Source organism: Acanthaster planci, linkage group LG12 (assembly GCF_054643075.1).
Source record: "Acanthaster planci isolate LZ-2023a linkage group LG12, COTS_SCS, whole genome shotgun sequence".
NCBI classification, from domain to species: Eukaryota; Metazoa; Echinodermata; class Asteroidea; order Valvatida; family Acanthasteridae; genus Acanthaster; species Acanthaster planci.
This window is the reverse complement of record NC_141788.1, coordinates 16666915-16693331: the sequence shown is the minus strand read 5'-3', so window position 1 is coordinate 16693331 and position 26417 is coordinate 16666915. Positions and strand designations below refer to the sequence as shown.

At 42.9% G+C, this 26417-nt stretch overlaps 2 protein-coding genes across 2 annotated transcripts in view; both read right to left on the bottom strand.

Annotated features, from left to right (window-relative positions):
- Positions 1–2777: 2777 nt before the first annotated feature.
- On the bottom strand, positions 2778–7469 carry LOC110978525 (gamma-butyrobetaine dioxygenase-like). The gene is made up of 5 exons (XM_087144328.1): positions 7399–7469; positions 5994–6806; positions 5483–5588; positions 3586–3788; positions 2778–2937 (listed from the first exon to the last, which is right to left on the bottom strand). Exons 2-5 carry the CDS (start codon positions 6794–6796, stop codon positions 2778–2780), a joined length of 1272 nt encoding a protein of 423 aa, XP_087000454.1. The 5' UTR covers positions 6797–6806; positions 7399–7469.
- A 1523-nt stretch (positions 7470–8992) lies between these two features.
- Positions 8993–26417, bottom strand: part of LOC110978503 (gamma-butyrobetaine dioxygenase-like) — a 29551-nt gene continuing 12126 nt past the window's right edge. Inside the window, exons 5-6 of the mRNA XM_022233558.2 lie at positions 15218–15384; positions 8993–13212 (exon numbers count right to left, since the gene is read on the bottom strand). Of these exons, the coding sequence (XP_022089250.2) occupies positions 13046–13212; positions 15218–15384 (334 nt within the window). The 3' untranslated portion in view covers positions 8993–13045. The remainder of the gene's footprint in view (positions 13213–15217; positions 15385–26417) is intronic.

Here is a 26417-nt window from a genome sequence, read left to right as displayed (position 1 = left end):
AAATGATGCTTCCTATCCTCTCAACCTTCACATTATTTGACGTACATTTTTGCTTTAGAATGTAAACTTCACCCCTATTCGCAGGCATAGACGTGATGTCACTCCGAGGTCACCGGCTTGTTGACGTAGCGACTGGCTCACGTTTTTTTATACCCAGCAAGAAATGAGACCGAAGGGTACCACCAACATGCCAATCCCTATACACATTCCAGACTATTGTTACTTAACACATGGGCGGCTGCTATGCAGCAGGATGTAATCACACAAGTGAAAGCCATCGTTGCAAGTTCTTTCGCTTCGCGGCTTCACATTTGACAGAATTCCGAACATGGGTTTCGATGAGCAAGTATGAGGATCATCATTGCTTTGTATTTAAAATCCGTAAATACGAACTCAATAAAACTAGCCGATTTTCAAGGGCATGAAAGTAAGGTTTCACACATTTCTTATGCCTGAGGCGAAAATTCATCGTAGATAAGATGTTATTCTTCGAAATTAGAGAGGATTTAGTTATTAAATATGATTATTTACTTGTAATTTTGGCCCAGAAAATAGGCAATGCTCATCCTCTACCAGTCAGTGCATTCATTATCAGCCGCCATGACTGCCAGTGATCATGTATGACCGCCGTGAGAGCTTTCCGAATAGATGTGCTAGCGTACGCATGATCGGTCAAGATCAAGTGAAACTGGCGAGTCACAGCGGCCGTTTAATCATGCAGCGGAAAAACTCGCATCACGATACCGTACCATGGACGTATATAAAAAAATTGGACTCGCAGTCCCCTTAATCAGCTTATTGAGATCATTGAATTCACTAGCAGTCATTTTACCAATCCGAATACAAAGCTTGCCTGGCAATGCCCGTCTTTTTTCTCCCTGGCGTCAATAGAAGCGAGCCAACTCGCGCATTTGTATTCAGCTCGGTAAAATAGCCGTGTACCATACATTGAAACAGCCATGATGGCTCTGTGTGAAAAAGCATACACATATGCAGCAAGGTATGAGACTGCTTTGTGTTGGTCATTGTCTCGCAGGAATCTCCTGTCAGACATCTTGGGGGATGTGTTAAGTAACAATAGTCTGGAATGTGTATAGGGATTGGCATGTTGGTGGTACCCTTCGGTCTCATTTCTTGCTGGGTATAAAAAAAACGTGAGCCAGTCGCTACGTCAACAAGCCGGTGACCTCGGAGTGACATCACGTCTATGCCTGCGAATAGGGGTGAAGTTTACATTCTAAAGCAAAAATGTACGTCAAATAATGTGAAGGTTGAGAGGATAGGAAGCATCATTTTTGTATTGATTGTGCGAACATGTACATGAACCTGTCTCTTGGCGGAGAATTTCAGCGGAATTCATGATCGATCTATTTTAATATACGAACAGATTTGGATAACGTTAGAGAACACTTCTTAATGCAGTTTGAAATAACTCAGAGAGTGTATAATCAACAGTTTTGGATAAATGAAAGGCTTTAATTTCAATTATTGTCCGTTGTACGCATCTGAACACGCAAATTTAAAATAAAGGAAGAGTAATGATAAGAGGCAAGTAAGAAACTTGGCAGTTTTTCTCTTACTTTTTTTCGTGTTACTTTCGTGTTACTTCCAAGACGAGAAATCCCCCGTCCCCCCAAAACAGCTTGTAATGCTAAAGCCCCCCCCCCTGGCGCCACGGAGACTGGAATTTACAGCTACATTGTACATCTGAGCTGGTGTAAGATGTGTGTATTGTATCTTCCTTTTTCAGAAGGAAAATAATCCTCGGGGAAGGAGCGCAAACCCCTATCCCGCCCCCACCACGTATCCTTTCGCGGGTCAACATTTGGCGCGTTTCTCACATCCATGCCTACCCTCTGTTTTAATTTTTAGTCGTTATCCGTCAGAAGTAAAACATGATTCTCTAAAGGAAAAACAATAATGGTTTTTGCGATTAAAATGACGATTAAAATAGAAATACTTGAGTGTTTTTGTGTGTGTCGAACTTCTCCGAATGGCTGTCCCTCTCCTCCCAATACGGGCGTTTCACAATTGTGCGCCTCCAAGAGTTTGCAGCGCGTTGACCAATCACAGTGCGCGTTTTCGACGCAATGCGCGTTCGGAAAGGGTCGACAAATTTCGCACGTTGTGATTGGCCAACGTGTTTGCTTTGGCCTGTATGTCACTCTTGACGAGTGCATTTATTGGGGAATACCTGAAATATATTCTAAAATATGTCTAAGTTATCCCAGCTACCTTCATTTTATCAAATCCCTTTACCATTTTATCACCAAGGTTAAACATTGCTCAAGTTTGCTTAAGTTTTAAAAAAAAAATTTTTCGACTGAATTGCTACTTAAGGATTCCAGAAAATACTAATTTCAGTTACTATCTATAGAAATTATTTTATGACAGCCTCAATTGTTAATAAGCTGAATGCACCACTTTATGTATGGAAGGAGCCCCAAATTACTTTTTTTCTCATAAGGCTTTAAATATTATTGTTGTGAATAACTTAATCCAACAGTTTCAATGCCACATTAGTGAAAGCTGGCTATCTCTAGGACGCTTCTTTGAAAAGAAAAAATGCATTACTTAATCGTCAGCAGCCTAATTCCATGATGAGGTGCGGATGTCGAAAAGGATTAACAGCTGACCGGATGGCCTTTGGTGAGCTGATTTGCTTCCATTGCCTTTGAAAAGCATCTATCACGGGCAGCTGATAAACCCATATTTGTTTCGCTGTATCACTCGGGGTATTCGTCAAGCGAGCCAACATTGTCCCAAGTGGTATTAAATTAAATGTACTTGAACATATTTTCTGGTTGTTGGAGCATTTTGAAGTATTTCTCAAGGGCGCGGTAAATAGGCAGCACCTGGTCAACGGGAACTCGGAGCATGGGGTCCCGGCTGTGATTACTGATGGCAATTGTCTCGATGTTGCCACGTTCGTTTAACCTGCCAAAGAGGAGAAGCCCACTGAGATCTCCTAGGCCCCCATGCATTACCATAAGTATAGATCACTGAAAGGCTATTGAATGTCAAAAAGTCTACATCAATGGTCCAGATTTTGACCGGGCAAACTGAATGATAATTTTGGCGTTATGACATTGTCCTGCACGCACTGTAAAGAAAAAAAGATACAAAACAAAAACCTGGGCAGTATTTACCAAAAGAAGGACGAATTATCAACTTCCTGTTCTGTCTCCCGGAAAAAGTATCGGAAAGAGGGTGACAGGATATCTGGGCCGGGCGGTCAGTCATTCCGGATATACTGTCCAAGAAGGCGGGTCTGTACGGGAACGGAATCTCCGGTAGCCTTTGCACGGTTATGCCACGGTCCCCGTGCCAACAAAACGAGCAAAGACCACAGGCCACTCGTACTAAGCAGCATTTGTGTGAGCGCCACCAGCATCGAGGGATGGCACATACGCTATGATTGAAGGAACAAGACAGTGCAAGAACAATCCCCTTGTAGCAAGGGAACTTTTGAACAAAAGGACAAGCCGAACAAGCAAAACCTTGTCATGTTTTCCTCAGGTTTGCGGTGGAGGCTTATCTCTCGACGTACATTTTATCATCTGAAAGTAAGAAGAGGACACCCACTTGATAACTGGACGCCTGGTGTGCGTGTTATAACGTCCAAAGCAGTCTATTCCCTTGTCCGAATATTCAAACGAGTAGGTCGTCAGGAGACGAAATGCTTCCGGGTCAATTTCCTTCAGATCCATGGCGACCTTGAAGCCGTCCGAAATGAGGTTTTCGCCTCCTTCCCCTTCGGCCTGCTCGATGCAGTGCAGCATTATGATCTACCAAATAAAACACAACTGCTCCGAGTACATGTATCTTTTTAACTTACAACACATGTACTAGCAGCTACTGCACAAAAGCGCCTATATTTTGCCGAAAAAGAGATGGGCACCCTTTAAATCTGGCAGCATTGCCACGCAATTCAATGGGCACAACATAGATATAGGCACACTAGTCTGAATTCATTCGCCCTTCCAGATTTCAAATTCAAACCTTCGTGCATCCAACGCCCGTAACTTCACTGCTGAATTTTTCAGCAGTTTCCTTCTGCTCCAACAAAGTCTCGTAAGTTCAAAGTAATGCCACCCTGTATGTTTGTAGGGCAGAGTGGTGTCAGAATAGCCCAATCATTTTGTTGCAACATTATACATAAACAAATGAATTGCTGACTTTATCGAATGTGCATGCAGTCACCTATTGCATAGACAGTATTCACGAGTCTGCCATTTTGAACTGAAAGCAGGGTCAACTTTTCATTTCAGGAATATGAGTTTAAAAATCAGGACAGTGTCTATTACAATTTAATTTTCATTTACTGTCAAATAATTCAAAATTTGTGATAAAATGTGTCTAAATGTTCTGAGCCACCTATGAAAATGAAAAAGAGGCTTGAAACCCTAAATAGTCTGGCACCATCCTTTTTATAGAATTAAGTTGAATATGATAGATTTAGGGAATACAAATTTGAATAAAATCTGGTACACTGAGTTCTTTACATTCACGTGAAGACAAGAATTTGAATTCTCCACACTAAAAACACTGTTGTTATACCTCGTGACTCGGGGCAAGCTTTTGCTTAGTTACTTAAGAGACACCTTGCAACAACGACTGTTCATTAATGGAAAGAAGGACACAAAGGAACCAGTCCATTCCAGAAATGGTCGCTATGCAAAAGCTTGCCCGAATCATGATGTATAACAACAATTCAAATTGTTACGTTTATGTGCAATCAAATAACTCAGTGTACCAAATGTCGCAAATGGCTCATTGAAAATAGCTTCCCCGTGAATAAGGTCTATTCCTTTAGCCAGATGTCAAACTGTACTTTCATTTAATCGTCGAACACGTTTTTCCTGGTATGCTTGCCCTTTTCTCGCTTATCTTGACTTTTAGATATCGTCCAATTAAGGGCAAAATCATACTTATAGCGAAAGTGAACGTTAAATTGTAACATCCAATCAAACATTCGTCCTGAGATTTCGCGAAATTTGAGCACACCTTCGCTGTACCGGTGATGTTCGGTGACCTTAATATTGATTCGCTTCCTATTTTACCCATTCCAACTGCGAACTTTAATGTTGGTTCCTTTTTGGCTGACTGTGTGTTTGTGTTCAAAGTTCAATTGATGGTGTGGCATTAGTTTTAGATACTGCACTGTTTCAAGCAAAACAGGCACATGTACACGTATGGTTTAAATGTTGAACTGATTTCAAGCTTACATCTACATGTAACGTGTCAACGATTTGTGATTATTCTAATAAAAATTACATCAATATTACACACTATAATACAGTAATATTAAATTAAGAATTTGACGACTGTGTCCGTGGAGTTTGAAAGGAATAAAGAGTAATGTCACATTTCTATCTGTTCATTTGCCACTGGCTTAAATGGGACAACAGTTACATGTATATTGATTGTACTAACTGTATTCTGAGCTCCCCCACACGAAACGTATACGTGCAACTCTTACCCCGGGTTGCCGCAAGTAGTACGTCAAGTCGTTGTGCAACTTTAAAGCACCAGTTGTGTATCCGATGTTGGTTGTACCATATTTATTCTTGACCTGAAAAGTATTTCTGCAGAGGAAAACACTGCAGCTAGCAACATTCATCTGTAATACCTTTTATATATTTAGGTAAAAATTTTCAAACGCATGTATTTTTCTTGTTGAACGAGATAATACCACAAAGGTGAAAACGCTAATAATCTGTAGCGGTGAATATTGATTCACTGAGAGGTTGTAGTGAATTATAGGAATTTTGTTTGCAGATTTGACTGTTTTTTGAGTGGCTAAGCGTATTACACAGTTGGGTTACACAAGGGACAGAAATGTAACTAAACTTCGTCTGCGTGAATGGATCCTTACGTTTACAATGGCTTAGTAAAAAACACAATGTTGTCGACCTTAAGTCCTATATGGTAACAATCTGGTCCTCTACCTATGTATGGCAAGAAGACTATTTGACAAATCTGGCACGAACCCGAAACATGTTGGTTGAAGATAAGCCACTCGTTCGGCAAGCTTTTGCAACTGACCAACCTCAGCTGGACTTTCTCTTACTACAGCCATCCCACGAATTACCAGCTCCACCAGCCACACGTAGAGGGCCCGGTCGTCTGCAAGCAACTCACCAAAATCTGAGAAATGTGGTGTGGCGCTAGCGCCCCAGAAACTTAACTTGGGATCGAGCAGCTGGTCGTCCCCAGACTCTTCAAAGCGATAGAACCTCAGCCAATCCGTTGAAAATTGGCTCTGGTGGTCGTCATCCCATTGGACACTTAGCTTCCTCCCGTCGGCAGATATTTCAGCGGATTCGGCGGCTACGTCAGCGTTGACTACCTGCGCGCTGGGCAAACGGGACAGGGCAGCTGGATGGAAACATTCTGGACAGTGGCAGTGGTCTCGCAGCCAGACGAATGGAAAGGTCTGACTCTCAGCACCACCTTCCCAGGAAACAAGGAGTTGCTTCTTCTTGATGTCCACCTCCACGTTGGTTAGTATCTTGCAGCCATTCTTGCCAGGGTCAGCTGGTGCCGCTTCACAGGTTAGTGGCTGCGGTGGAACAGTGAAGAATTGTGATGACTGTGTGCAGTAAAGCTTGGCAGAAGCCTTCGACAAAGTCTCCTGCTGGTAAAAAGAGTGACAAAAGAACGGAGGCTGGCCGGCGTTTTCCTTGGGCAGTGTACTCCGCGGGAGATCAAACATGGAAAAGACACGTCTATGTTTGATCTGCACTCGCGAGAAAAACCGAGCCAAAGTCCCGCCTACAAATGTGGAGGCCATCTTGGTTTGGCTGAAAAAAAAATCCAAAATGCATGTAAAGTACACAAGTCAGTTGTGCAATACAAACCGGGCCCATCACCATAGTGTCTGATGTCTGACTGTCCGCTGATGAGTGTTCGGTTGCATAACAAAAGGACAACCGCCAAGTTATACATTAGATGGTCATGCTGGCTTTACAAGCTAGGAAATTCTTGGCACTGAGTAAAATCCCCGAATAGTCAGTGAATCACTATCCTACTGGAACTGCAGTGGGCTCGGAACTAGATACCGCTCACTGAATATGAACCGCGACAGTTCATCACGAGGTCACGAAGTAAGATGTGTTAACAGATCAGTGTTTGAAAATTCAGCGGTGGAGGGACAAAGTAAGATTGGTCTGATATTTAACCACAAAAGAGGGACATGACGTCGGGATATGCGGTCGTAGTTTGTGTCTGTGCCACTAGTTGACTTACCACGGGCTGGCCGCCCTTACAAAATCAAAAGAATAATTCACAAAGTGTTTAAAAATCTCAAGGAACTATTCAAGAACCAACTAATCTGAATACTACTTCTAAAAATAATTTAAAACACCCCCCGTGAATACCAATGGCTGTACAGACCAAGTGCGAAGATCCGGTAAGCTTACGTCATCCAGACAAAATGGATGGGCTACAGGTGGATGGATAAGAACATGGACTAGTCCATCGGCACAAGTAAAAGTCGTACAAACAAATACCAGTCACAATCCCGGCCGGTTCCCTGACTCCAGTTCCAATTGGGAAGTGTTTTGCATACAGTAACGGCCTCTTTTGTAGTTTGTTAGCCAGGCTGAAGGGCACCATTACTTTGACACACGTTTTTCTTTATGCTGTTTCTACTAATGGCGTCTACTCCGTCCCCCATGAAACCAACAAGCCAGCCTATAAGCCTGCGATCCGCCATGAATCGCAACTGCAATGTTCACAAGGAATGAACTCAAAGGGAAGCTGCTATAAACAAACAATTCGCACTGCAAAAAGGACTAAAATCTTAAAATTACACAACGTTACAAAAGACGTAATACTCACACCGTTCGTGCAAAGTTTGCTTGGGCTAGCTGTAGAGGGCGAGTTGCCCGCACGCCCTAACAAAATAGAGGGATCCCAATACGACGCTTTTAGCGTCGATCTGCGCACTTCTGCGTTTGAAAACGAGGCTGTATGTGTCAATGTCAATTCTTAATACGATCAGACGATTGAAAGTAAGGATTCAAGAAACAAATAGGCCTACATAAAAGTATGTTAAATTCAGACTTTTCAGGCTGCAAATTTTTGTGGAAGAGTCTTTCAGGATAACTCGACACGTAAAATCAAGAGGAAAAAAACGACAATTTACCGCGAACTTAAACTACCTGCGATGGTCATGTATCTTGTGCAGTGGGCGTGGTTAAAACTGAAGTGGTGTCACACTTACGAACGGGATACTGCATGTACTGTGTCGACTCCGCGGGCGCGCACAACGACGTTCAACACAGAGAGCCTCGGTTTCGATGCGGACATGCGCAGACGGCGCTAATGTGAAATCCCTTTGTAGTCTGATTCCCAGACCAAAAACTGTACATATGGGAAATTCAAGTGACTACCATGGTTTACTACAGTTTGATCAACATCGCCCGAGCAATGAATGGTTTAGACTTTGATTCGACTATTTTGGAGTCAGGACCTAGAGTGTGGCCGTCCACTGCTGGTTATCGATAACTGATTTAATTTGTCTGTACGAAGGTAACCATTTGCATTATTGTAAGAGATGTCACTCCGATTGCCATGTTTGATGAATAAGAACAAGACCTTCATGGCAAAGTGTAAGTTCACACCAGGCTTAAAGGCACTTGGTCCTCACCATTAGAATTAATATAATCAAAGTTATTAGCAACAATTCTGGCTGCTGTTTTTTGTAGCCTAAAAAGAGTCTTCCTGAAAGTCATTGAGCAGTTGCCCCACACAGAACTGGCATATTCCAGACATGGCTGAATGGTTATTTGTACAAGATATTAAGAAGACCATTGTTAATGACTTGTCTTAGTCGACCAAGGAAATGAATCTTAAGCAGCTGTCTCGTTCATACGTGGGATGGTGATACCCCACGGTGGTGGGGTACGCCTAAATTTTAAGTTAAGGGTATATCGCTCTGGTGACTAAGATACTCCAAATAAAGATCAAAAATTGGCACAAGGAATTATTCTCACTGTATATTAGAGTTTATTTATTGCTATTTGAAATCAAGTTGAGAAATTAAGGACTGCCCCAATATTAAGATTGTGTATCAATCTAGTCAAATCTAATTATATGATATTTTGTACTAAACAACAAAATTACATTCAAACTTTCCCTTTGGTATTAAATGGCAAAACGTTGAATAAAGTAACAAGTACAACATTTTTTGGTATAGATATAAATGAGAACTAATCTTGGAGGAGTCATATAAGTGTAGTCTCGAGTAAAGTATCAAAAGGTATTGGTATAATGAACCGTTTAAAGTCTCTGTATAACTCTGTATAATTCTTTTGTGCTACCGTATTTGAATTATTGTATTTTGACATGAGGAGGTCCTTTATCTAATTGTGACCAATTTTACAACTTACAGAAACGTGCTGTCCGAATAATTTCTCATGCTGGATATTACGACCACACGACCCCATTGTTCTCTAAACATAAAGTGCTAAAGGTATTTGACCTTTATAAATATCAGTAGGTAAATTCATGTATAAATGTATGAATTATAAGCTGCCACTATATTTTAAATCATACTTTAAACTTACCTCAAATGTTCACTAATATCGTACCAGAAGTACCTCTCAAAAGCACTTATATGTTGATGCCAATAGAACTTCATTACACAAAGATAGTCTTGTACAATGCGGTGTCCAATACTGGAATAGCCTAAATGAAATTATAAAAGCAGCAGCCACTTTATCAACATTTGCTCTAAAGTTGAAAAATCTAATAATTTCTGAATACATCACCTGTACCGACTAGAAATGTATGTTGATGCATTGTATTATCTCTCGCCTGTCAATGTTTGTCCGTATGTGTATCATTGCCCAAAACATGTTCATGTCTTGTATTGTCCTATGTTATAATATGTATGTCTGTCAATAGGTTAAGGTACAAAAGCAAATCTATGCTTCACCCTTTATCTAAATGTTGTTCTTCAACGTGTTAATGTGTGTTAATAATAAGACTGAGGAAGTTTACACAATTGTGGACACTAATAAATAGAGTTTGCCAATGATAAAATAATTGGTATGGATTGATTGACCAGTGATGGAGAAAGGAGCTTATGCTGTGATAATTGCAAGAGTAAAACGTATAAGTCATAAGATATGTCAGAGCCAATGGGCAAAGGAATAAGACTAAAATATTAAAAGACAAAAGGATAAAAGGACGCTGTGCAACCTGCTCTCTCTACAGAGTTCAGCTGTGTAAAAACCCCACAAGGAACAATTCAAGGTCATGTAATAGTCGTGAGTGCAACATGAAACAGTCGTTATGCTTCGCGCATGGGTACAAGTCACATGACCAAACTTTCCAAAACTTTCACAACAACGCGACAAACAAAATCAGTCCAAATGACGATTTTTTGACATGACTTGGAGCCCACACTTGGCCCACGCGTACTACGAGACAAATATGTCAATGCAAACAGGCCAGAACCGTGGATAACGATAAACGAATACTAAAGTTGCAAAAGTTTATGACTAGAGTGAACTTTCGTCCTGACAGAACAAACTCTTGCTAGAGAGAGAGGCAGATTGTCACATACGCCACTGCGAAGCACGTACAAGAATACGTTCATGTCTGGTACGAACTAACGGACTAAAACCTGTTGTTGTAGACTAATATTGATAAGGATACGATTAATTTATGATTATTGCCATGAGCAACCACTTGGGCGACTGTACACAGAAAATACAACAATATAAATACAATGTCGGGACTATGTTGAATGGGTAAGAACACTCGGGGGTTTGTGAGAAAGTGCGTGGTGTGGAAACCTGACAGAACCCCAGACTTGAGAAAGTCTGACTACCACGGCTTACAGACATTCCTAATATGAAATTCCCCGGTGAGGTTTTCATCAACTTCAATCCCTAAATTCTTTACTCTGTCAACCTGTTCAAGTTGAGTATTCTGATTTGTCGTTCTTGGGTCGGCCGCTCGAACGCCGGGAACGTACAAATTGGTTATCGTGGGAGTTAGTGACAAGCAACATGGCGGCGTCTATGTCGTAGTAAACTATTCGAGAATTAATGCTTGGACAACTGGGCTGAATTCTTTTCTATTTAAACAGGAACATTCACTTCTGTGTTGTAAAAAATAATAAACCTTAATTTTGTAAAACTTCCTATTGTCTCCAACTTTGTAAACCATCTCTCTATTTTTTGCAACTGTTCAAAAATCAAAATCTCACGATTTTTTCTGTGTGTTCCTGTAAAACCCTGATGAGGAGGTGGTGTGTGATCCTGTTCCGAGAACAGTGTTCTTGAGTTGTGTTCCCGCCGTTCGAGTGCGACAACAAGAAACCCGTGTCGAGAACACGGCGCCCGAACTCGACCTTGATGTACGCCAATGGAAATGTCATTAGGACAAAAGTTTCGCCATTGCGTCTGACCACTTGTTTTCTATTAGAGATGTAGTGTTTAAACCATTTGAGTGCAGTGTCGGACACACCATACTGCTCTAATTTAAAAAGTAACAATTCGTGATCAACGGTATCAAAGATTTCGGCTCTGTGAAGTCTTGGGCGTGGCTCGGACAAGCATAGGTCGGCTTGACATCAGCAGTCGTAAGTTACATTCTGTGCTTGTGAGGCCTGAGAGTAGTTCCACAGTTACTGTCCCACATTCTGAGTGCAACCTGTTCCACAACCTGCAGTCCTTCCTGGAGCCTGATGGTTCTGTGCAGCGTCGTCCTGTCCTATGACAGTCTTTGCTTCTGTGACTTGGACGACGGGTGTTGGTGGAATTCGCCACAGCTGTGACAAAGCATCCTAATCTCCCATAAATTATTGTATTAACTTCCTAATAATTTTTGATAATTTCACTGAGTTGGTGATTTCCATACAAAATGTGTAGTACTCGGTTCTTGATATTTTGTGCACTTGTTTGCACTGTCGCACGTCTTTAAATGTGCCGTTTACTGATTGATGTACTGTTTCACTTTGTTGTATAATTTACGAGTGATATGGTGACACGATTTGGGTATTGGTCGTTAAATTCATGAAAGGTTTCATTTTGCTTGGAAATTGGGAATATTCTACTTTCATGCAACTTTGACTTTCGTGCTGTCACGTACGACTAAATTAAGTATTGAAAAGATTAATTGATAGAATGCTGAATTAGAGGATTGACCTGTTGATCAGAATTTTAGATTGATTTGGAAATTAAGGAAAGTTGAACATGTTGCTGACAACTGTATATGATGTGAATTAATGGATTTGAATTGCTGATATTGATTGAATTGAGCATCTTCCATTGATTGGAGGAGTTGAATAGTATACAATAGAAACTGGTCAGTTTTAACCTTTCGGATTTGTAATTAGCAAGAAGTGATTCACTAATATTTAAATACTCACAGGTCAGGTACCGTGCATTGAACTATTTGAAATATATTTTTAGATAAATCCATATTGTGTATAGTAACTTTGAATAAAATTAGGTTTATATTTTGTACATATTTTAAATTGGTGTGTCGCCGTATTGTTTTTGCAAGAGTCCAGTAAAACTGGTGACAAGATCCATGCTTGAGAATTTCTTCCAGATGAATTCAAATGTTGCAACTTGTTACGAAGGCTGAAATTATTAGCTGTCCCACTGTTTGACATGGCTGTATGTTGTTGTTGTATGCGTTGTAAGTGAAATTGATCCTGCTAGCTCATGAGGCGGGGACTCAGACCGTTTATAGCAGCTCTTGCAGAGTGAAAGCGTTTTTGGCATTGGTGATGTGACACATATGTGTCTAGCAAAGTTGTGATTATGAATCGACATTGCCCGGTCACTTCGTGTTTGTAGCTAAACCCGTACATCTTGTCTAGTGTTCTTTAGTTTTATAAGTAAAATATATGTAGTTCCCTTGTAGACAAGAAACGAAGTGTAGCGATGAGATATTCAACTGGACTGCTAATTTCTTTTGACTTTATATTTTACTGCTGTTTCTTAAATTTGACAATTCCCGTTCCTTTGCGGAATTTCATACGTAAAAGCAGTGTTTTTCCTTAAGACGAGCTGTGTTACTCTTTTGTATGATCTGCAAATTGCATTGCGAGGACGCGCAGGCGAGAATAGATCTCATCCCATTCAAGATAGCCTAATTCAAGGTAGCGGTTATCGTTCTCAGTCATCTGGAAGGAACTGCGACCGTGTAACATCCGCTTGTTGTTGAACGTCAGGATATCTCCTGGGAACACCGGATAAGATATAAAAAGGAAAGGAGACAATGTTATCGCTTTCAGTCTTAGGTATTTGCCAGGAAAGCATTGTTCATCACACCTAGCCACTGACATGACTAGTCCATTTACCTGAGGTCTTTGACAGGTTTAATAGGCCCTCAGAAGAAATTTAATTATGGTTAAGACCAGTTTCCTTGATATCTAACACGCAGTAGACTACGAAGTAGTCTTCAGTCAATGCAAAGATGTATAAGTCTGCTTGAATGCACTTTCGTATGAAAAGAAGTCTTGTTATTTCTTTGTCCCTGAAACATTAACTGGACAAGACATCGTCATGGGGATGTTGTTGCATCGACATCATGCAGACGATAATGACAATACTTTCCACTAAGTTTCAGCAATAACTGGTTGATGGTGTAGTACAGAGCAGCAATTATTTGTTCCCTGAAGAAGCTCTTGAAGTTTTCTGTTTTGGATCTAACGGTGATCGATAAAACTTTTTGACCCCGAACTTCCCCAAATTCGTATGAAGGGTGGCATGCTTGATGACTTACCTTACAAGTTACAAAGTAGATGATTTACTTTTGGCGTGTAAGACTTATTTGCACAATTAAATCTTGAGGCATATAATGCTTTCTAATGTTCTTTTTGCCCTACTTTTTGTTTCGTTATCTCTGCCTTCACGTCGTGAGAAGCCTATTTGTCAATAAGAGTCTTTTTAAACTCGTTTCCCCCTTTTAGTTAATTTGGTCTTTGATATTTTGAACTTTTCATTTTTAAGTGTAGAACACAGATGAAAAGCTTCAGCTTTTGCTGTTTGGGTTTAGGCCTACTTTGGATAAATTAATGCACAGCTTTTTAGAGTTTCCAAAGAGAGGAATCCCTTGTGCGGTGCGAGGCGCACCGCTTCACAACACGGAAATTTGTCGACCATTTCCAAACGCACAACGTTGGGTTGACAGATATCATGCATTGTGATTGGCCAACGCGTTGAACTCTTGGAAGCGCACTATTGTGAAATACCTGTATTAAAGGACTGTTTCATTATTTCAGGCGAACGCGCCTGCGTGCATGAACGCTGTGCTTGCTAGACCTTAGCTAAAAACGTCATTAAAACTAAACAAGAACACCAACTACATCGACATAGTTGATCAGCTGTGGATCGCATGATAAAGTTGAACCTTCCCAATTTGAGCTAGAGTAAGGTCCTGATGAATTTCAGCAGATGCCACGGTCATTTGCCGAGAATGACATCTAACTTACTTGACCCATTTTTGTCAGTTCTTGATCTGTGGTTGCCAAGCACCAAATACGCGCCAAAAGAAAACAGTGCATATAGAAATAGCGCCGCCTGTTGACTCTCGGGAAGAAGTTGGCCTCTGGTTTTTCACTTGAAATTCAAGATTATGGCCACAAGTTCACTTTTTGTTTCAATTTCATCGGGATCAGCCACGCGACTTTTTATTCGCCTTTCCCCGAAGATACCCCCAAATTAATAGTAAAACGATGCACTCAGCTCTGAATGTAGCCACCCGCCTCTATCCACAATAGGGCCACGGGTTGGGGCTTTTTGTGAAAGAAATACCCTGAACTGGAAACTACCAGTCCCAAATTCATGATAGAAATACCTCCATGATCCCTCCTGATTATGGCATGTCTTATTGTAAAAACCCTGTGGGATCACAAAATATCTATCAGCTCGCGCGCAGAAATCCAACGATTTGCTGGAAAGTCCCCTTTTACGGCCGCAAGGTCAAGAAACTCTGGGGAACGAGAGCCGTATTATGACATCATCAAATCAGTAAATTTGTTTGCTGCCATCATCGACGCATTTTTTTTTACTCTCAGCATTCTCGCGGTGGCACTGAACTCTCAAAAGACTATTTTTGTTACAAATACAAAGAAAAGCTGCCGCATTAGTCATTAAATAGATAATAATGACCAGTTCCCTGTTTAATAACGTTTTTCCATAAAAGCAATGTGATTGATCTTTAAATATAGGCAAGTCTGTACCTTTCTGCATTTTGTACTTAAGTACATTTTCCGGTTGCTGGAGCATCTGGCAGTATTTATCAAGGGCGCAGTAAAACGGCAGCACCTGGTCAACGGGAACTCGGAGCATGGGGTCCCGGGTGTGATTGCTGATCGAGATGGCCTCGATGTCACCACGTTCATTTAATCTGTCAGAGAAGAGAGGTCTTATGATATCCGAGGCTCTGTTTCACAACAAACAATGCAATTTCGCCAAATATTTACGGACATTTACACGGTGACACAAAAGTAACTCTGGGAGTCAAGTTTATGCTTCACATTGTTTGACTAAGTCTGCCCTATGACTGGCTTTGCATTGTAATTGCATGACAACAAAGTACATGTAGACCAATGATGGAGACTATAAGGGCACGTCCAAATTAACTGACATTGGTCTAGAACAGTACTTAAGACTGTCACATACTAGAGCTAACTGCTTCGCTCAATTTCATTCGTGATTAATGGTGTAAGCAGATAGCTCTAGTGCATGGTAAATTTTTCCGAAGATTTTGGTCATTCGTGGCAAAAGTCTCCTGAGTGCGGTGAACGAAAGCTACCTGCTTTCAGCTTGCGTGTTCAACGCATGCGTGCTTCTGCCTTGTGACGCAAAAAGGCAAAACGGCTGCGCCCAGTGAACTCGTGTCGTCGGATGCAGCTAATAAGTAAGCAGTCAATATTTGAATAATACGTGTATACCATAGACCCTCATATTACAGAGTGCAGTGGTCCCTGTGGTGAAGCAGATTCGGACGCAGCCTCACTGTCTTGGCAACACTGGACAAGCTCGAATGACGGTTGCTACTGACTATAGTTTGACCTAAGTCGCCTAAACGATGGACGATTAGGACCATCACGGTGAACCAAGCCCTGGGCATAGTCGCACTGCTCGTTGTTACTATTCAATTCAATTTTCAAGAACGCAGGGAACCATTGACATGAACAGAGCTGTGTGCCTGTCTGCGACAATTGATGGAATTACATTCAACACGTTCTTGTACTGGCATGTCTTTCAAGTTTTATTTACTTCTGACTTCTGGTTCAAAGCAGAAGTTCCCACTTCGAATGCCGTAAGAACACTGTGCCGTTTATAGAAGACAGACCCCAAAATTTCTTCTTTACTTCAGTATAAAATGGATGGTCAAAAACTGCAGATCTAGAATGTACTTATTCGTTAATACAGATATCACCTTCTGGGAATAGATCAGAGCTAGGTGGACAGAAAGTCTGTATGCTGATGCTAGCAATCACACGGACGGCGGCCCGCTAAAATGTTATACATTGCATCGTGAACTTTACGACCGCAGTATGGCATGCCCAAAGTTACTAAAAAGGGATAAAGTATGGAGCGTCGACGGTTACACTCCCACCAAATTACTTCCTTTTGCAATTATACTGAAAGTGTAAACAAAGTTAAACTTAAGCCGAAGTAATTTCCAGAATTTAACGCTCAATACTGACAATTTAAGATTACAGTGTCGATAACCACAGTCAAATCTTGACATTCATGGAAAGGAACACGACCTTACGAAAAGTACAACTTTCATCCAAACTTATACAAACCACGCAAATTTGCGAAACATTACATAACAATAAACGTTTGTATGCATGAACTCTGATGGCAGCTGCCGCGCTGGGCTGACCACACATGACGAGCATCTCAGCCACTAGTCTTGACTGACGGTGGTTTCCCTTCAGGCTACTGATGGTGAGTGCTCTAATAGGACAACAACCTTCTGTACTGGTCTCCAGTACTCCGACAGTTTCCTTTCTGGACAACCTTTCTTGTTTAGGTTCTTGGTGCCTACACGGATGAGTACCCTTCTGACCAGGCCATCTACATCAGTCATTACTTCGATCACAGTTGCTGAAGGCCACCTCATCCGTGGAACTTCCTCGTCGACAACGAGGACCACATTTCCTGTTTTGATGTTTCTACGTGGCTTTGACCATTTGCGTCGTTCTTGCAAACCCAGCAAATACTCCTTGCGCCATCGGGACCAGAATTGTTCTAAGAGATACTGGACTCATCTCCAAGCCTTTGTGGTGTACATATCTGTCCGTGTGAACAGTCCTGGGGGTGGAGATGGTGACATTCTCTTCATCGTCAAGAGATGATTTGGCGTTAGTGGTTCGGCCTTTGGGTTGTTCAGGTTGATCAATGACAAAGGACGACTACTGATGATAGTCATGGCCTTGTAGAAGAATGTACGTAAGGCTGAGTCTGTGAGCCTTCCTGGACACAAGTCTACAGTTGCCCTCAAGACACTTCGGACTGTCCGTATCTATCTTTCCCACACCCCACCTGCGTGGCTGGAATGGGGGACATTGAAGATAAACTCACACTGCTCATCAGCTAGGTATGCAGCGACCATTTCTCTCAGCGTTGCTTGAATCTCATTTGCGGCACCAGTGAAGTTACTTCCTTGATCGCATTGTATTTGCTGAACTGCTCCTCTGATGGCAATAAAGCAACGTAATGCATTGATAAATGCACCCGATGACATGTCGTCAAGCATCTCAATATGCACGCCACGGGAGCAAAGACATGTGAAGAGCAAACCATAGCGTTTCACCTCAGAGTGACCCTTCTTGGTGCAGAACGGCCCGAAGCAATCCATACCTACATGTGTGGAGGGTGCAGATGGCTTCGTGCGGTCTGATGGAAGATCCACCATCTCCTGCTCCTCAGGTGGTCTTCGAAGACGTCGACAAGTAACACAGTTCTTCACCAACTGCGCGATGACTCTGGACCCTTTCACAACCCAGTAACCACGTGCTCGAACTTCACTCTGCGCGATACCCTTTCCTTGGTGATGAACCCGTCGATGGAGGTGTCGAATGAGTGCAAGTGTAAAGGCACTGTCCTTTGGAAGAATGACTGGGTGTGCCATGTCATCAGGGAGCTGTTGAAGTCTGCCTCCCACCCCGAGGGTTCCTGCATCATCGACATATGGATCAAGGTCATGGATTCTACTTGTGATCTTCACCGCCTTGCCCTCAGTCAAAGTCTTGATCTCTTCAGAGAATGTTCTCCTTTGCACCAACTGCAAGATGTAGGCCTCTGCTTTCTTCCTCTCTTGCACCACTGACTTTCGTCTGTTACCCTTTACCACCAGTCGGAGTCGGACCAATACCTTTATCATCATGGACCAATCTGAGATCCTTTTCAAGCGCTTCAGCAAATCAAATTCCTTGGGACTGGTGTTGCCTGCAAGGACAGATGGCTTAACCTCGGGATCCCCGAGCTTCAGTTCTGGAGTAACATTTCCAAGTTTGAGATCTTTCTCCCAGAGAAACTCTGGTCCTTGAAACCACCGAGCCTGTTCTACTTCACCGGCACGAAGTCCTCTTGACGCATGATCAGCAGGGTTACGACCTGTCGGCACATAGTGCCACTGAATGGGAGAGGTCCTGTCTCTGATGAGCTGCACTCTATTGGCCACAAAAGTATGAAACCTTCGAGCCTCGTTGTTAAGGTACCCCAATACGACTTGTGAATCTGTCCAGAGGAACTCCTCGGCATCTGGCAGCTCCAGCTCATTCTTTAAAAGCGTGTTCACCTTTGCCGACACCACCGTAGCTGTCAACTCTAATCTTGGTACAGTAACTACCTTGGATGGTGCAACTCTGGACTTTGCAAAGACCAAGCTGCAATGGACATCTCCTTCCCTGTTCACGAGACGTACATATGAACATTGGCCATAGCCTGATGTGCTCGCATCACTGAAATGGAGTTGGACAATAGTGGGTTGGCCGAATTCAGGGGGATGGTAACATCTCGGTATCTGAAGCTTCTCCAACTGTGGCAGCTCTTCAAGCCATCGTTCCCATGCAGGCTGTAGGATCTGAGGGATCGAATCATCCCAACCTATTCCACTGCGGCACATCTCTTGAAGGATTCCTTTTCCTTTTAGTACCACGGGAGCCACAAAACCCAACGGGTCGTGCAACGATGCTACTGTGGAAAGGATGCCACGCCTTGAGCTGGGCTGCTTCTTCTGGGAGATTTTGAAGCAGAGATAGTTAGATGAGACGTTCCACCTTATCCCTAGTGCTCTTTCCACTGGTTCATCAAAGTTTAGGTCCAAGCTAGTGACATCAATGGAGCACTCTGACTTAGGGATGCCTTCCATGACAGCCTTGCTGTTTGATACAAACTTGTGGAGGCGTAGGCCACCCTTCTTACAAAGGTCTATAGCTTCTTTGGCCAACTGGATGGCTTCCTCTGCTGTTGGTGTGCTAGTGATACCGTCGTCTACATAGAAGTTCCTTACAATGAAACTTGAAGCTAAGGGAAAAACCTCCTTGTGTTCCTTTGCTAGGTGCTTCAGACCATAGTTTGCACACCCAGGGGAGGATGCCGCTCCAAAAAGGTGCACTTTCATACGGTAGTCAACTGGTTGGCGAGTTGTGTCGTTGTCTTCCCACCACAGGAAGCGCAGGTAATCCCGGTGATCTTCTCTCACATGAAACTGAAAGAACATTTTTTCTATGTCACACATAACAGCCACTTCATGTAACCTGAATCTTAGCAGGACTCCCACCAAGGCATTTGTAAGGTCGGGGCCTTTCAGGAGATGATCATTCAAACTGGTGCCCCCAAATTTCGCTGAACAGTTGAAAACTACTCTGATCTTGTTCTTGTGGTTGTGATAAACACCATGATGCGGAATGTAGTTTGTTGAATCTGGAGGGCCTTCTCCCGTCGCCCTTTCGGCATACCCTTTGTCAATTACCTCCGTCATGAAGGCCTTGTAGTGTTCCTTGTATCTTTCATCCCGGCTCATTTTCCTCTGGTGGTGGCCGAGTCTCACTGCTGCCAAACGCCTGTTGTTTGGTATCTCCGGCTTTGTCTTGAAAGGCAGTGGCATTTCAAGGTGACCAGAATTGTTCTTGGAAATACCTCCTTCTAGACGATGGATGAATTCAATGTACTCCTGGGTGAGGGATACGTCTTGGCATGGTTTCTCAGGGAAATCAGCCTCCAAGGCCTTTAGTACATGCTTGGGTGTTATTCCAGGCAACTCTTGTGTAGCAACTCTACCACACTGACTGGCGTTGATGCTGGTCTCTGGGTTCGCTGAACCAATGATACTCCAACCTAAGTCTGTCTGAATAGCATATGGTTCCACATCTGTGCCAGTAATAACTTTCCTGGGAATCAATGCTCTGGGACAATTGTATCCGATCAGCAACCCTACTTTACAACTTTGCAGAGCCGGCATTTCTCCAGCAATCTCTTGAGGGTGTGGCCATTTGTCTGCAGTGTCTCTTGTTGGGATGTGATCATTGTCTGCCGGAATAAAATCACGCGTGTAACACTTCAGAATCTTGAGCTGAACAGGAGAAGTCATCCCTCTCACCAACACATCAGAGATCGCGTCACACTCGATGGTGGCTGACGATGTCATTGTGGACAACTGCAGCCTCATAGGCTGTCGCCGCATGCCCAGAGCACCTGCAACATCTTCTAAAACGAAGGAGGCATCACTCTGGGTGTCGAGCAGCGCGTATGTTAATGTCTCCTTCGATGGTGATTGTGCTGAGGATACCCACACAGGGACAATCATAGCGGCGCTGGTGGACTTGCAAAGTGCAACTTGTGAGAGGTAGTAGAAATTTGGTCCATTCTACTTTCCTGGTTAGCCGACTGAGCAGGAATGTTTGCGTCAACAGCACCTGGTCGCCACTCATGTAGGGATGTGGGATGACGCTTACTGCATACTTCACACTTATGCCGTCTCTTGCACTCTTGACTGCAATGTCCCTTGTTGAGGCAACCGAAACAAAGGCCACTCTCTTTCACGAATGCCTTCCGATCACTCACAGACTTGGACTTGTACCGAGTGCAGTCTTGCAGCTGATGATCTGTAGACGCACATAGGCTGCAACGTTTTACAGGTTTGTTGCCAGGTTTGGTATCCTGGGACTTCTTTGGCCGTTGTTTCTTACTCTTGACTGCGAACACTGAGCCCTTCTTACTTGAAACTTTGTCCTTTGTCTTAGAGTCAAACTTTCTTGGTGCCTCATTGATCTTCAAAGCCTCGAGAGAGGAGACGGGATTGTTGGCAATCCGGGCTTCTTTCAACATGAACTGCAAGAATTCCTGAAACTTTGGGTAGGATCCACCTTTCTCGATTTCATCTGTAACTTGCCTGTTCTATCGAGCTGCAAGCCATTCTGGGAGCTTCGCAAGCAGCCTTTGATTTTCCAAGCAATCACTCAGGACTTCCAGGCCTTTAACATAAGGCATTGCATCCTGGTAGGTCTTCAGGAAGTCTGCAAAGCTTTTGCCCTCGCGTCTCTTGAAGCAATCTTTGGCCAGTTGTTCAACTTCTTGAGGAATGCTCTTTGTACTTTAAAGGAATGGCCAAATCTTTGTTTGAGCGTCTCCCATGCACTTGCGTATGCTTCTTCAGAGTTTCCATAGAAGAATCCTTCAATCGCCTGTTTTGCATCACCAGTCACATACTGCTTGAGGTAGTACAGCTTTTCTGTAGGTGGGATTTTTGAGCTGATCAAAGTCTTGAAGCTCCTTTCAAACTCAACTAATTCGAGTGGGTCACCACTGAACGTGCGAGGCACAGGAACTGGAAGTCGGCAGCAATGCATGTTGTCAGCCAGGGCTTGTGCAAACTGTTGGGCGTCGATAGGTGGATGTGACTCAGGATGTCGATCATCAGCAGGTGGGGAAGGTCTGATGTCTGGAGGGGTGGCCTGTTTATTGGCCTTTACAGCTGCAGAGTCATTGTCAGCAGAACCAGAGGGAGACCCAATGAAGGGAGACACTTGCTGATGATTGGGATGATCAATCAGGACCGACTCGGCTGGCACTTGAGACGGTTTGCTCAGTCCAGCATCTAATTTCTCAGGTGGAGAATGTTCATCGATGTTTCAAGCATTTGCTTAGTTCCTACTTCAGAGAGCTCATCAAGTGAAGAGCTGAATACAGATCCTGCATAATCATGTTTCAAACGTTCTCTGGCAATTTGCTTGCAGTCATCTGCATCAAAGGGGCTTCCTATCGATCCCAAAACCTCCTTCAGTGCATTTGAACTGTCTCTGACCATAGCACTGGCTCTGTCCATCCTTTCTCTCACCTCTCTACTAGGTACCTTGTTCTTTCTTAGGTCATCGAAAAGTCGCTTCAGTTCATCTTCACCCGCTTCCAGCATCTCCAAGTGTCGTGTCTTATCTCAGCTTCTTCTCTTTCTGTCTTGATAGCCTGCCTTGCTTCCTTCACTGTTGCTTTCAGGGCACCTTAATTCTTGAAAAAACGGCGCTCTATCTTCACTTGTTGTTCATCTTGCAAGGCAGCCATCTTCTCGGTGGGTTTCCTTTCCCTATAAGACTTCCGCGGATGTGAAGTGGCCATCTCTTGCTATGATCAATGGTGGATGGCTCAAAACATTTGACAAATGGTATAATGCAACATACAATTATTGCAAAGCTTGCCAAATCATTACAAGAGATGCTCACGACCTGAATGTGAATTAACTTGAGTTACGATTGAACATCCAAATTGAGTTTTACACAAATGTTACACCTTGTAAATTAAAGTATACACAACCTGCACATTGCAAAAGAACTGATCGCAACATTATTCCAAAGCAGCAATACCTTCCTCAAAGTGCAACAGTAGATCAACAATCAAAGTTTTCTCCATGAGCTTGTGCATACAAATTCAACAATGCAAAACCTGGAAACATGTATACCTCATGAACATCTTCGACGCAATGAGTATTTCTATAAACAAGATTCACTAACAGCTGTAATTGCAATGAATGATATTACTGTGGCGGGCATCCCCGGGCCTACCCTGAGTTGATGGGATCAAACCAAGCACTAGCAGAGTCGATCTTCCCAACCTAAGGCTTTTCCCCAGACGAGAGACCACACAGAGCAACCTCAAGGCAAAGGGTGCGGGACCGTTTTGGAGGAAATATACCGCCGATTGTGACCGAGTGTTAATTAGTCTCTGTTAAATTACACAATCAACCTGTAAAGAAAGTAATCCTTGACAGGAGAACTGTCGGTACAGGACGTTCAATTTATTCAACAATAATCAACACAAATCAACAAATGAAATGTACAGTGAAGTGATTGGGAGATTGGTTTGGTTGTCTGTGTTTTTACTTAATTGGATTGAGCACTAATTTAGCGTAGGGCCGTAGCAGCAATACGCTAATGCATCAACTATGCACCATGCGCATCAGCCATTCACTGTGCATCAGCCACACACAGCGCATCAACTAAGTCACACTGCGTCAGCAATGCACCACTGCATAAGCAACGCACCTCTGTGTAAACAATGCACACCGCTGTGTAGACCATGCACATTACATGCACTGCATCAACAATGCACACCGCGTCAGCAACGTACACTTGTACAACTTCGTACGAGCTTCACCTAACGTGCATGCGAGCCAGCGTCAGCAACGTACAGCTCTCACAGCTTTGTACTTGCAACGCGTCAGCTACACACACTAGTCAGCCACGTACAGTCTATACAATCACGTACTTGCAACGCATCAGCACCACGCAACGCTTCGCACAGCGCTGACAATGCCTTAGCTCCGTGCCAACTCACCAACTTCACCCTGCGAAGTCCAACACGCAACCACCTATAATGCGATCGCAGCGCTCGCTGCGGTAGCACGACCATGTGCACACAGCGCGCTACGCTATGCCTAGCCAGCACACGTTACCAAGTCACTAGCCAATCAGGTACGTGCACTGCAACTCATTAATAAAGTTAGACTAGCTCTAGTCCCTATACACTTTCCGTCACATTACTTAAAAATTCATCAGTGCAAAAGGACTGCAAGCATGTGTGTATGCCTCACTCACAAGTAATCTTATACACAATGAGTACTTCAAACTTTGAACCAAGTTCACTTAGAATTGTTCTTACAATGGAGAAAATTGCATGAAAATTCAACAATGCGAGAAGGAACTGCGAGAGTGAGTGTACATGTATTACTAATGCACAAGTAGTGTACAATGAGTGAAACTTTAAACTAAATTCACTCGAAACTGTATTTACAATAAATTACAATATTACAATTACAATAAATTACAATATTTACAATGTGATCACGTCAACTCATACAGTTCGCTGTTCCAGTTTATTTGACAGTAGGATACGAGCAGTCAAGTCCCTGCTGGTGTTGACTTCGGCCTGGAGGTCGATGATGTACCCACTGCGAGTGACGCTTGCTTCCTGGTGCTGAGGTGACTTGGGTTCCAACTTGAATCAGGCCAACATGGGTTCCCTTGGGTACAGCATTCCGAGCGCGGGGGTTCAACTGCACTGCAGCCGAGTGACGTTTGCATTGCCGAAAGTTGACTGCGGTCACCTCCCAAACCAGGCCAGGGTCTCTTAGCTTCCAAGTTACATTAGCAGACAAGCGTACTGCCTTAGTAGTGTAGTGTTCTTACTGTGCCTGTCTCCGACAATCGATGGAATTACATTCAACACGTTCTTGTACTGGCATGTCTTTCAAGTTTTATTTACTTCTGACCTCTGGTTCAAAGCAGAAGTTCCCACTTCGAATGCCGTAAGAACACTGTGCCGTTTATAGAAGACAGACCCCAAAATTTCTTCTTTACTTCAGTATAAAATGGATGGTCAAAAACTGCAGATCTAGAATGTACTTATTCGTTAATACAGATATCACCTTCTGAGAATAGATCAGAGCGAGGTGGACAGAAAGTCTGTATGCTGATGCTAGCAATCACATGGACGGCGGCCCGCTAAAATGTTATACATTGCATCGTGAACTTTACAACCGCAGTATGGCATGCCCAAAGTCACTAAAAAGGGATACAGTATGGAGCGTCGACGGTTACCGAGCTGTGCAGGATGTCAGTGGCAATGAACACCATGACAGATTCATCCAACAGCAAAATACATGTAAGGAATAAAGTTTACAAAAAGGTGAACTATAGTCGAGTCCACCACCTCCATTACCGAGTCAGAGTAATACTGGTTCGAATCCAAGTCCAAGTCCAAAAGATCTAAATGCAAGTCCAAGTTCAATTAACCAATCATTGTCACATACATATACCGTAAAAATGAAACGAATAATGTGTGGGCATACACACTGAGTCTCAGTAAAAACAAGTAATGAACGACAACGGGACTGGAATTTCTAAGTGTTTATAGTAGTGGTTTTTCCGGTGGTGCATGGGGGGGTTGGCAATGGGTCCTTGACCCCCCCCTCCATTGTAATTTCTTTTCTTTTCCTACTTTCAGACAAAGTAAACAAGACTCCTGCGGACTCAAGACTTGCAGGGTTTGAGACTCAGTTCGTGCCCATGAGATACCTAGGATTCCGCGAAAGGCCGAGTCTTCGAGTCTTTTGACTTGAGTCCAAGCCCACAAATGTGCCCTCTTGCTGGTACCATGCATGACCCCAGCCCAACTTCCCGAAGCTGGAGACGGGGATGACCTGAGTCCTACAACCCTGCTCAATAGTTTGCCTCTAGACAGCTTTGTGTTTAATCTGCTTAATCCTATTAAGTCTCCTCAAAAGTAATTGGTCACTTTATGTCGGGAGAAAGGTCTCGAGTATTTTTTTCTACGTACCTTTTTCACTCATGGGACTGGATTGTACTAAATGTTAAAGTATAGCTGCAATGAATTTTTTACACAGTTTTCCTGCATCTTTGTACTCTTCTTCGTTGTATGAAAACTACACTCCCGTTTAGTTAAATGCTCTGAAAAGTGCATGTTTTTTAAATAATTAAAATTATCCATGCAACTGGGGGCGCTGTTGCTGTGACATCATCTTGGGAAGACATGGCTCAGTGTATAGATGTTTGGGTTCAAATTGTGAACCCAGAATTGAACAAAAGCGAATCAGCAAAGAAGACAAAACCGAGTCCAGGAAAATCTACAAAAGTTCAGGAATTTTTTGTGTACAAACCAATGCAACATTGAGGCTTCTTCCTGAGATGACATCACAGTTTTGCTTATGAATTTGGAAATTCAACAGCACAAAAACCAAAAAGGCGTTAAAATACCCTGTGAAAAAATGAAACAAAAGTTGAAAATAAGGTTAACTGAGGCACAAAGGTGTATTTTAGAGGTTAGTGATCACAAAAATTGATTGCCGCTACCCTTTAACAATACCACCGTGGCCACAGTGGTCGCATAAATTCCTATGGGTATCTCCAA